We start from the raw sequence: 11,096 nt of genomic DNA on the forward strand, positions 1-11,096 counted from the left end.
CTGTCACTGTGTGGCTCCCTTGGCTGCCGGCTCCAGGCCACTGGCAAAGAGAGCATCTTTCCCTCATGGGCCAGCAGAAGTCCCAACTTCTCACTGGGACTCTCACTGGGTTTGGTCCCACGTCCATCCTAGGTGGCACTAGTGGTAAAGAACCCGCCTGCCAACGCAGGAGACGTAAGAGACGCAGGTTTGGTCCCTGGGTTGGGGAGATCCCTTGGAGGGGGGCATGGCAACCCACTCCAGTATTCATGCCTGGAGAATCCCATGGACAGAGCAGCCTGGAGCAGTCCATGGGGTCACACAGAGTCAGACATGACTGAAATGACTTAGTATGCATGCACACACCATCCTTAAACCAGTCGCTGGGGCTTGGGAGAGACTGTGCTGATAAGCCAGACCTGGGTCACGTGCCCCCCAAACTAGGGGCTGGGGGAGCGGGAGAGGACCGTACCTAGCAGAAGTGGGAAAAGCCTTCCCACTGGACCCTTGGGGAGTCCCCCTCCTTTGTGAGAAGGGGCCGCTCCCCCAACAGCGTTGCTGTGAGGTGGGAGGGACAGCGAGGGAAGCCTGGGACTCCAGCCCCTCCAGGTAACGGGGCCTCAAGGTCTCTGCACTGGATGTCCGTGGAATTCACACAGGACCTGAGGGATGGGGGTGAGGGAGTGCGGAGGCAGGTGGGCTGGGCCTGGCTTGACCTAAGGTCAGACTTACAGCCAGAGCAGCGCCCGGTGCTGGAGAAACCGCCCTGAGAGGGGATGAACTTCCCGTCACAAGGCCTGTGAGCTGAGGTTGCAGAACGGCAGGAGTTCATCCAGGGGCTCAGAGGGGCCCCCGAGTTGCCAACTGAGCTGGCACTGGCAAAAGAAGGGCCTTGAAACCTGCCCCGACTGAGAGGCCTCTGGGTCTCATTTTGGGGAGAAGCTGGCCTGTGGAGCCCCTGGAGGAGGGCATGGCAACCCACTCCAGTATTCTTGCCTGGAGAATCCCATGGACAGAAGAGCCTGGCAGGCTACAGTCCATGGGGTCACAAAGAGTCGGACACAACTTAAGCGACTTAGCATGCATGCACGGCCTATGGAGATACCCATTGGTGCTGGCTTGTCTGTGGGAGGTAGTACCGTAGCCCTTCCTCCCAGCCTGGCCTTGCACTGCTCTGTTTGTTCCAGAAGCTGGATGGCGTCCCTGGGTGGATCGAGTCCCCATGCCCATGCTGCCCATTGTCCGCCTTCTCGCCCGCCTGCCGTTGCCCAGGAGGTGGCCTAAATAGATCCCCAAGAGAAGTGTTTACCAGGCCTGAGTTTCTGAGGACTCTTTCAGCTAATCCCTCTCTCTCCCTGCCTGGCTCAGCCAGGCTTTGTGTGCCTGGAAGGGCAGGTTGACATTGGGGGTGAAAGGCCCCATGGAGTGTGTGTGTGTGTGTATGTATGAGTACACACACATGTGGGTGGGGGTGCACTTGTGTGCATCGTGGCCACCCACAGTCTGTTCTGGGGCTGCGCCGGGGGGATGGAGCAGCGGTGGAGAGTTGCCTTGGCCCCTTGGAGTTTGGGTTTCTTAGCCTGGCAGTCCTGGTGCCCTGGGGTTGGCACCCGGCCACAGAGACAGTCAGTGTTGTGAATAGTTTTGGCAACTGGTTGCCTTCCAGAGCTGTTGCTTCTGGAAGGAGCTCTGTAGGGAAGCCTTTCCCTGTTGACTGAAACCATGAGGCTGGGCCAAGGGGTCCTGGTTTGGGAGCTGGCAGACCCGGGCTTGAGTCCCAGCCCTTCTGCCCACCAGCTCCAGCTGTGTGATTTTAGGCAAGCCGCTCAACCTCCCTGGGTTCGGTTTCGCCTGCCAGGTTATGAGGGTGAGAGTGGGAATGTGCGTGCAGGCACCTGGTGTGGCGGTGTTAAGCTGTTTCAGGTGCCCTGGAGAGGGGGCTTCTCAGGGCAGGCCCCTCGTCTTGCTTTGTGACTCCTTCGGCACGGGGCTGGTTAGTACTCAAACATGCCTCTGCTGGAACAAAGACTAGTGAGTGTTGATTTAGAGGTGGCAAATGAGTGGGCTGTGCTACGTGAATTTTAGAATTTTTTTTACTGAACTGTACTTGATTTACAGTGTTGAGCCAACCTCTGTTGTACAGCAGAGTGACTCAATTATACACATATACACATTCTTTTTTAAAATATTCTTTTCTATTATGGTTTATCCCAGGAGATACAGCTCCCTGCGCTATCCAGTAGGACCTTGTTGTTTATTCATTCTAAATACCATAGTTTGCATCTAGTAACCCCAAACTCCCAGTCCCCCCCCCGCCGCCCCGCCGCCTCCTGGGCAACCACAGGCGTGTTCTCCGTGTTCTGAGTCTGTTTGGTAGGTACGTTCGTTTGTGTCATATTTTAGATTCCACATGTGAGTGACATCATATGGCATTTGTCTTCCTCCGTCTGACTTCACTCAGTGTAATCATCTCTATCTCCAGTTGCGCTGTGTTGCTGCAGATGACGTTATTCCATTCTTTTCCGTGGCTGAGTAGTATCCATCGTGTGTGTACAGCGTCTTCTTTATTCATCTGTTGATACATATGTAGGTTGTTTCCATGCTTTGGTTGTTTTGTTGTTTAGTCACTTTTGGCTATTGATACCACTCAAATTTTAAAAATTAGCTATCAACATTTGAAGACCGGTATTTCTTGTAGAAATCAGATTTGTAGCTTGTTCAGGCACTTTGAACACTTTGGCAGCCCTGGCTCAACTCCCTCAGGGTTGCCTGGGTTAAAGAGGTGGTTGCCAAGGCTTGTGGACACCTGCCTGGGCCCAGGAGGAACACAGGGGCCTGGGCCTCTGGTGAAGAGCCCCTTCCTCTGCCTCCAAGTATGTGGTTTTTCTGTTTTGTACCCAGGATTTGAGGAACAGGAGCTCCCAGATGGAATGATGCCTCAGGTGGGTCCTGATTCAAGGTTGCCCTGGGTTACTCAAGGCAGCTGACGCTCACTGGGGGTCTTCACTTAGACGCTGAGATTCTGGGTGCCCTGCTGTTCTGTCTTTGGAGTCCCTGGACTGACGTTCCTTTGCGGCTTCCACCAGTGGCCATCTGCAGCCCTTGTGACTGCCCTGAGCCTTCCCGAGTCTGACTGCCTCCCTGCCCTCTGCCACCCGCCTTGTCCTGGCTCCTGTCCCTGAGGCAGGCCAGGACGATGTTGGGGGCTTGGACTCCCGGTCTGCTCCCTTGACCCAAGATTCCTGTTGAGAGCGTGGCAGCCGCCCCACGCTCCAATGGCTGCATCTAGGGATTGCACATTTTTGGGTAACTTTCTCTCCCTGGAGACTGGGAGCCCTAGGGGAGAGAAAGCCAGCCTGGCACACGGGAGATACAGTGGGCCAGGTGTGCCATAGGCATGATTAGCAAGCCTTTTGGGGATAAACTAATGAGTAAATACATGAATGGTGCTGGAGAAAGAGGGAGGCCCTCTGGGCTGAGCATTGCAAGCCTGGGGTCTGCTCTCAGTGTCACTAAGGGTCCACTGTGTTCTTCTCTGAGGTTCAGTTTTCTTTTCTACGAAGTGGAACTTGCTAGCTTGTCAATGGGTCCTTTTAGAAAAATTCAATCTTAGGTGGAAACTTAATATTAATGCAAGGGGGATGCTCTGAGTGAAGCTGGTGTTCGGGTCTAAGACTCACTGAAAAGCTCCAGTAACCGAGTGAGTGAGGTCTTCACACAAGAACCGCTGGAGCAGAAGAAATCCTGCAGACAGACTTCACGCATGTGGCCACCGGACCCAGGACAAACGTGGCTCCACTGACACTTTTGAGGGAAGAATGTGGCTTCACTTAAGGCCAGTGGAGTAATCAGATGCCCATTCAGAAAAAGGAGCTTGGCCCCCCCCATCATACTGTACCCCAAAATTCCGTGAGATGGAACAGAGGCCTACATGTGGTCAAACTGCGAGAGCAGTGCTTTCCAGGAGGAGTTTCTGGATGATAGAGGGGCTCCAGATCTGCACTGGCCTACATGATAACCAGTGGTATGACTGAGGGACTGACTTTTGTTTAACTTTAAAAATGTTTATGTAATCATCATGCAATTGTGTTGTTGTTCTTAGTCGTTCAGTTGTGTTTGACTCTTTGTGACCCGTGGACTATAGCCCACCAGGCTCCTCTGTCCACGGGGATTCTCCAGGCAAGAATATTAGAGTGGGTTGCCATCCCCTCCTCTCATGCTATTATTATGCTCAAAAAATTAAGTGTAATTTACTAGCCTAGTCCCACCTTCAGTTCACATGTATTTATTTGGGCGCTGCGTCTTCCTTGCTGCATGGGCTCTCTCTAGCTGCGACGAGCAGAAGCTACTCTCCAGTTGCAGTGTGCAGGCTTCTCATCGCAGTGGCTCCTCTTGCTGTGGAGCAGGGGCTCTAGGGCTCTCAGGCTCAGTAGTTGTGGTGCTTGGGCTTAGTGGCTCTGTGGCATGTGGGATATTCCCAGACTAGGCATCGAACCCATGTCCCCTGCCTTGGCGGGTGGATTCTTAACCACAGGACCACTAGGGAAGTCCCAGTTCCCATTTAGATTTCACCACTTGTTTCAAAACAACTTTTTGTAGTTGCGCATTTTTAAAAAATTTTACTCATTTGGCTGTGTCAGGTCTTAGCTGCAGCATGTGGGATCTTGTTCCCTGACCAGGGAGCAAACCTGGACGCCTGCACTGGGAGGGTGCAGTCTTGGCCCCTGGGCCACCAGGGAAGTCCCTGTAGTTGGGGTGTTTTTAAAATCAAGGTCTAGATAATGTCCACTATATTGGGTTTGTAAGACTTTTGGGTTTCTTTGGTGGCTTAATCAGTAAAGAATCTGCCTTCAGGGTAAGCAGGTTTAATCCCTGGGTCGGGAAGATTCCCTGGAAAAGGGAATGACAACCCACTCCAGTATTCTTGCCTGGAGAATTCCGTGGACAGAAGAACCTGGCAGGTCCACGGGGTCACAAAGTGTCAGACATGACTGAGCAAGTAACACCTTTTTTTGTTTTTTGTAAGATTTTAAAATTTATTTTATCGTGTAACATCCCCACTTTCTCTCATGTCACTGACTGGTTAATAGTGGGCTATTTGTCCTGTAGATCAGTAGTTTTCAAAGTATGCACCAGCAGCTTCAACATCTCCTGTGAACATGTAAGAAATGCCCATTTCTTCTCAGACCCCATCTAGTCCTGCTGAAACAGCACTGGGACTGCAGCCCAGCGATGTGTGTTTTAGCACATCCTCCGGGATCTCACTTGGGTACCACTGCTGTTGTGACTACCCCGCTTCATAGATTCGGCTGATTGCGACCTCCTGTTGCCATTTACCTTCTCCAGTTGGCCTCTATATGGGACTGAATTTTTCATTTCATTAAAGAAATTTTTAATTTATTTAATTTTCACTGCATCAGGTCTTCGTTGCTACGCGTGGGCTTTCTCTAGTTGGGGCGAGGGGATTACTCTTCGTTGCAGTATGTGGGCTTCTCATTGCAGAGCACGGGCTCTAGATGCACCACGTCAGTAGCTGCAGTGCCTGGGCTCAGCAGTTGTGTCTCTAGGGCTCCAGAGCACAGGCTCAGTGTGGGCTCAGCAGTTGTGTCTCCCGGGCTGTAGAGCACAGGCTCAGTGGCTGCGGTGCCTGGGCTCAGCAGTTGTGTCTTCAGGGCTCCAGAGCACAGGCTCAGTGGCTGCGGTGCCTGGGCTCAGCAATTGTGTCTCCTCGGGCTCTAGAGCACAGGCTCAGTGGCTGTGGTGCCTGGGCTCAGCAGTTATGACTCCAGGGCTCCAGAGCACAGGCTCAGTAGCTGCGGTGCCTGGGCTCAGCAGTTGTGTCTCCAGGGCTGTAGAGCACAGGCTCAGTGGCTGCGGCGCCTGGGCTCAGCAGCTGTGACTCCAGGGCCACAGAGCACAGGCTCAGTGGTTGTGGTTCATGGGCTTGGCTGCTCCATGGCGCATGGAAACTTCCCAGACCAAGGACTGAACCTGAGTCCCCTGCATTGGCAGGTGGATTCTTTACCAGTGGACCACCATGGAAGTCCTAATTTCACTTTTAATCAACTTAAATTTAATTTTTGACAGTGATGTGTGGCTAGTGGCTACTGTGTTGGACAGCGCAGTTTTAAGAAATACAGGAAACTAGCTTTATGACCTTGGGATGGGCCAGGCTTTAAACAAGACCTGAAAGTTAGGTTTGGGCTAAGGTTGGTAATCACACCTGGGTGTGAGTCCTGACCTCGCTCTCCCCCGATGCCCAGCCTTCCCAGTCCAGGTCAAATCTCGGTCTTCTTATGTCTCTGCAGAGCTGAGGACCCCGAGTGGCCATTCACTTGGACCTGAATGCAGAGGCGGATGGTGGCCGTGCAGTAGCCAGGCTTGGCAGCAGGATCAGTGCGGGCCCTGTGTACCCATGGAGCTGCCAGCCAAGGGGGTACCTTCCCAGCCCCACCTGCCAGGCTGGGAGAGGCCAGAGGCCTAGGTGCGCAGCCGTGGGTGTTGGCAGACAAATGCTCCCCAGGCCGTGGGGTTTCCTGCGTGGACCACTGGGTGTGCCAAGGTGGAGGATGCCAGCCAAGGGGCGCTACTTCCTCAACGAGGGCGAGGAGGGCCCCGACCAGGATGCGCTCTACGAGAAGTACCGCCTCACCAGCCAGCACGGGCCACTCCTGCTCATGCTCCTCTTGGTGGCCATCGCTGCCTGCACCACGCTCATCGTCATCACCTTCAGCTACGGGGTGAGTGGGGGCAGCCCGTGGCTGCTGGGGCTTCCCTGGGGTCCAGGTCTCAGCTCTGATGCTCTGTACTTGTGAGGCCGTGGGCATGTCATTATCTTCTTTAAGCCTGAGTTTCTGCATCTGTAAAGTGTTATGGAGCATATTTAGGCTGGGTTCAGTTCAGTTCAGTCACTCAGTCATGTCCAACTCTTTGCGACCCCATGAACTGCAGCCCACCAGGCCTCCCTGTCCATCACCAGCTTCTGGAGTTTACCCAAACCCATGTCCATTGAGTCGGTGATGCCATCCAACCATCTCATCCTTTGTTGTCCCCTTCTCCTCCCGCTCTCAATCTTTCCCAGTATCAGGGTCTTTTCAAATGAGTCAGCCAAATTAAATGAGTCAAATGAGTCAGCCATATCAGGTGGCCAAAGTACTGGAGTTTCAGCTTCAACGTCAGTCCCTCCAATGAACACCCAGGACTGATCTCCTTTAGGATGGACTGATTGTATCTCCTTGCAGTCCAAGGGGCTCTCAAGAGTCTTCTGCAACACCACAGTTCAAAAGCATCAATTCTTTGGCACTCAGATTTCTTTATAGTCCAACTCTCAGATCCATACATGACTACTGGAAAAACCATAGCCTTGACTAGATGACTAGACAAAGTAATGTCTCTGCTTTTTAATACGCTGTCTAGGCTGGTCATAACTTTCCTTCCAAGGAGTAAGTATCTTTTAATTTCATGGCTGCAATCATCATATGCAGTGATTTAGGCTGGAGGAAGACACATTTTTAAAAATTTTTAGGTCTGGGGTGGTTTTAGATGGTACATTAATTTGAGCAAATAAATGGCCATCACTTTTCTCCACAGTGGACTTTGATTCTGCTGAAGGTCTAGGTCAGGGAGGGCCGGTGTGTCCCTGCTCCCACTTCTGGTACCAAGGCAGACCTCATGAATCAATCCCAGCACTTGTGCTCAGGGAGCCTGGCCATGGTCTCAGAGTCCTTCTCAGCACAACTGTCCAGGTGGACACCACAGCCATGACCTGTGTGTGGCTGTTGAGCACTTGAAATAGGGCTAATATGTCTAAATAACTGAATTTTCTATTTTGTTTCATTTTTATTTATTTTTGTGCTTTGGTTGTGGCATGTGGAATCTTAGTGCCCCAACCAGGGATTGAACCTGCACTCCCTGCAGTGGAAGTGCAGAGTCTTAGCCACTGGACAACCAGGGAGGTCCCTTAAATTTACTTTTTTTTAAAATTTACTTTTAAATTAGTGGAAATTTAATTTTGAATAGCCACAAATGACTAGTGGTTGCTGTATAGGACAGTAAGGTTCTAGAAGAAAACATCAAAGACTACAGGGTATTAACAGAGCAGTCTGACTAAGGTAAGGTGGCCAGCGCCCAGTAGGTACTCCATCAGTGCTGTCTGTGTCTCTGTGCCTGTAAACTCAGGGACGTTTGGTCACTTGGCAGCTGGTTACGGAGTACCGCTGTGGGCCTGCCCCCAGATCAGTCTCTGTGCTCGTCTTGCTTAGGGGCCCCTGGGGGAACCAGGTGCCAGCCCGCTGTGCATGGTCTGCCCTGTTACCCTCCTCCCCGCAGGGTGCACGTCTGCGCCTCTCCTTCACACCTCCCCTGTCTCGGATGCCCCTGGTCACCCTTTCCCCCTAAAGAGCCTTTCCTCTTTTAAGAGTTAGGAGCAGTGGTCCCTCCCCCCGAGGCTGTCCTCAGCTTTGCTTCTGTGTGCTTATACCTGTGACCTGCAGGTGTGCACAGAGGCCCTGGGGCCCCTGGGAGGGTCGCTGTGGGGAAGGGAGTGGGGAGTGAGACCATCCCAGGGCCGGGCCGGGGAGGGTGCTTAGGGCAACTGGGGAAAGGTGGTGGTACAGGCAGCCCCAGCCGAGGCAAGGGCGCCAAGCCTGAGGGGACACAGAGCCTGACGTGTAGAGGGAGGAAGGGCACCGCCCACGAGGAGGGAGCCGCTGGTGACCTTTCCTGGAGGAAGTGACACCCTGCTGGATAGCCGTGGCATTTCTGTGCGTGTCTGCCCCACCCAGGACCCCTCCAGACACCGGGCCGTCCTGGGGACGGCGTTCTTCACGCTCGCCGTGTTTGTGCTCCTCTACGCTCTGGTGTACGTTGAGTGCCTCGACCGGCGGGGGCTCAGGATTTCCGCGCTGCTCATCTGGGCCTGCCTTGTGACGCTGGGCTACGTGTTGGTGTTTGATTTCGACTCGCCGAGGAAGGACACCTGTGTCTTGGGGCAGGTGAGAGGGCGGGGGACCCTGGTGCCCATGGGGGTTGGGTGCGCTCGGCAGCTCCTGCACTCCCTGGGCCTCAGGCCCGTCTTGGAGGCTGATCAGTATTGTGTGTACCGGCCACAGGCCCTCCCCTCTTTCTGGGCTGTGGTTCTGTGACTGAGAATGGGCCCTGGGCTGGTCTTGTTCTCTCCGCTTTGCACTGATGAGGTGGGGGTGAGATGGGAGGAGGGTCCACCTGAATGTCTAGCCATGGCATTTCTGGAAATGATACATCCCCAATCAAAGAGGCAAAGAGGCCCGAACTGGCTCAGGTGGCAGGAAAGGCCCGGGGTCAGTCTGGGGTTTCAGCAGGCTGGCCAGATCCTGTTTCCTTCCAGCTCTGCTTTCCTGTCAGGCCATCCCCAGCTCAGCACACAGATGGCTGCAGCGCCTCCAGGCTGCTGTCCACCAGCCTGCCCCGGCCGGCTGAAAGAAGGAGCCCTTTCTCAGCCAGCTTGAGTCACACTGGCTGGCCTGGGTCATGCGCCTAGCTTGGATGGTCATTGTCATCAGGGGCTGGCCCCAATCTGACCATCAGGGCTGGGGTCATGGAAGCCATGCATGGAAGCGTGGGGATGGGCAGTGCTCCCCGAAGGGTGCAAGCAGGCAGGCCAGCTCTGAGAGTGGATGGGGTGGGTGGGCCCGCACCGCTGGATGGGGCAGGTGAACGGACCCTGCCCAGCCTTCCAGTGGTTACCATTTTTTCAGAGGAAGAGCTGGGGGCAGCCGGCACCAGGCAAGGGCTCCCTGGCCCCCAAGCGCAGTGGAGGCTCAGGCTGGGTAGGTTCAGCCTTCGCCCCAGACCCTGAATCAGCTTGTAGGACATGATGCTGGCTGGGTAGGTTTTTGACTTTTTCCTGTTCTCGCATGTGTCTGCTGCTGCTTCTCACCACACAAGGTGGGGGAAGGGGCCAGCCTGAGAGCAGAGGGCACCAGGGTCCTGGATGGGCCGCTGATGACTCAGCGTTCAGGCTTCTGGGGCCCCACTAGCTGGGCGCAGCTGGGCAGGGGTGGCGGGGCAGCCACGTCATGACATGCTGTGTGCAGGTGCCCTTCTTCCTGTTCGTGGTCTTCGTGGTGTACACGCTGCTGCCCTTCAGCACGTGGGGCGCCGTCACGGCCGGACTCGTCTCCAGCATCTCCCACCTCCTGGTGCTCACAATGCACCAGGAAGACTTCACCAGCCCTGTGGGGCTGAAGGTGAGGGGCGCGGGGCCGGCTAAGCCTCGGGGGGAGCTGTGCTTCGGGCTGAGGGCAGCTGAGGCTGGTGTGGGCGAGTTGGAGGCCTTGGAGACAGAGGTTGGCTGACAGGTGGCCTCCAGGCCAGGCTTTATCCCAGTTGGCAGGTGCCCCGCCCTGCAGTCTTTGCTTTGCCGGCCTGGGGTACCCCAGGGTTCAGCCTCTCCCTCCAGCCCTGACCTTCGGGGTCCTTCCTGGGTCCAGTGCACTCTGCTGGGTGAGACCCTGTTCAGAGGTTTCCCCTGCTCGTGTTGGAGCCCCACTGGACAGGTTCAACACCCTGTCCTGCCTTCATGTTGAGGGATTATGAACGGTCAGTGTGGATGGTCAGTTGTGTGTTTGGTCTGGGAGGCGAGGGCCAGAGCTCTGGGCAGCCAACCAGGCGCCGTGCCTTCCATGGCTGTCCTTGGTGCCCCACTGGGCTCTGTGAGGAGACATGCTCCTGCCTCGGTTTTAGCGGCTCTGGGTCCTGAGCCCTCCATGCTAGGGGGTGCCTGGAGGATGCAGACACAGGCTTGAGTCCCATCCTGCGGTCACAGCGACTCACTTCCTCAGTTTCCCTGCCTGCACCCCCTTGGAGGCCAGGGACTGGGGAGAGGGTACCAGCACCAGCCCGCCAAGGGGACCGGTGTCCTGGGGGCATGGGCCAGGCCTGATGCTGAGCCTGCTGTGGCCCACCTGCAGCTGCTGGCCACTGCGGTGGTCTTCGTGTGCGGGAACCTCACAGGCGCCTTCCACAAGCACCACATGCAGGACGCCTCCCACGACCTCTTCACCTACACAGTGAAGTGCATCCAGATTCGGCGTAAGCTGCGCATCGAGAAGCGCCAGCAGGTGGGGACCCGCCGCCCC

The 11,096-nt window shown here is 55.1% G+C and overlaps 1 protein-coding gene across 1 annotated transcript in view; it reads left to right on the plus strand.

Moving 5' to 3' along the window:
• The window catches only part of ADCY7 (adenylate cyclase 7), a 45,930-nt gene that overhangs the window by 10,006 nt on the left and 24,828 nt on the right, over window positions 1–11,096 (plus strand). The window contains exons 3-6 of the mRNA XM_010855128.1: window positions 6,288–6,719; window positions 8,763–8,972; window positions 10,053–10,205; window positions 10,929–11,078. Coding sequence (XP_010853430.1) covers window positions 6,492–6,719; window positions 8,763–8,972; window positions 10,053–10,205; window positions 10,929–11,078 — 741 coding nt within the window. The 5' untranslated portion in view covers window positions 6,288–6,491. The remainder of the gene's footprint in view (window positions 1–6,287; window positions 6,720–8,762; window positions 8,973–10,052; window positions 10,206–10,928; window positions 11,079–11,096) is intronic.

The sequence above is a fragment of the Bison bison genome, unplaced genomic scaffold (genome assembly GCF_000754665.1).
Source record: "Bison bison bison isolate TAMUID 2011002044 unplaced genomic scaffold, Bison_UMD1.0 scf7180017853731, whole genome shotgun sequence".
Classification (NCBI taxonomy): Eukaryota; Metazoa; Chordata; class Mammalia; order Artiodactyla; family Bovidae; genus Bison; species Bison bison.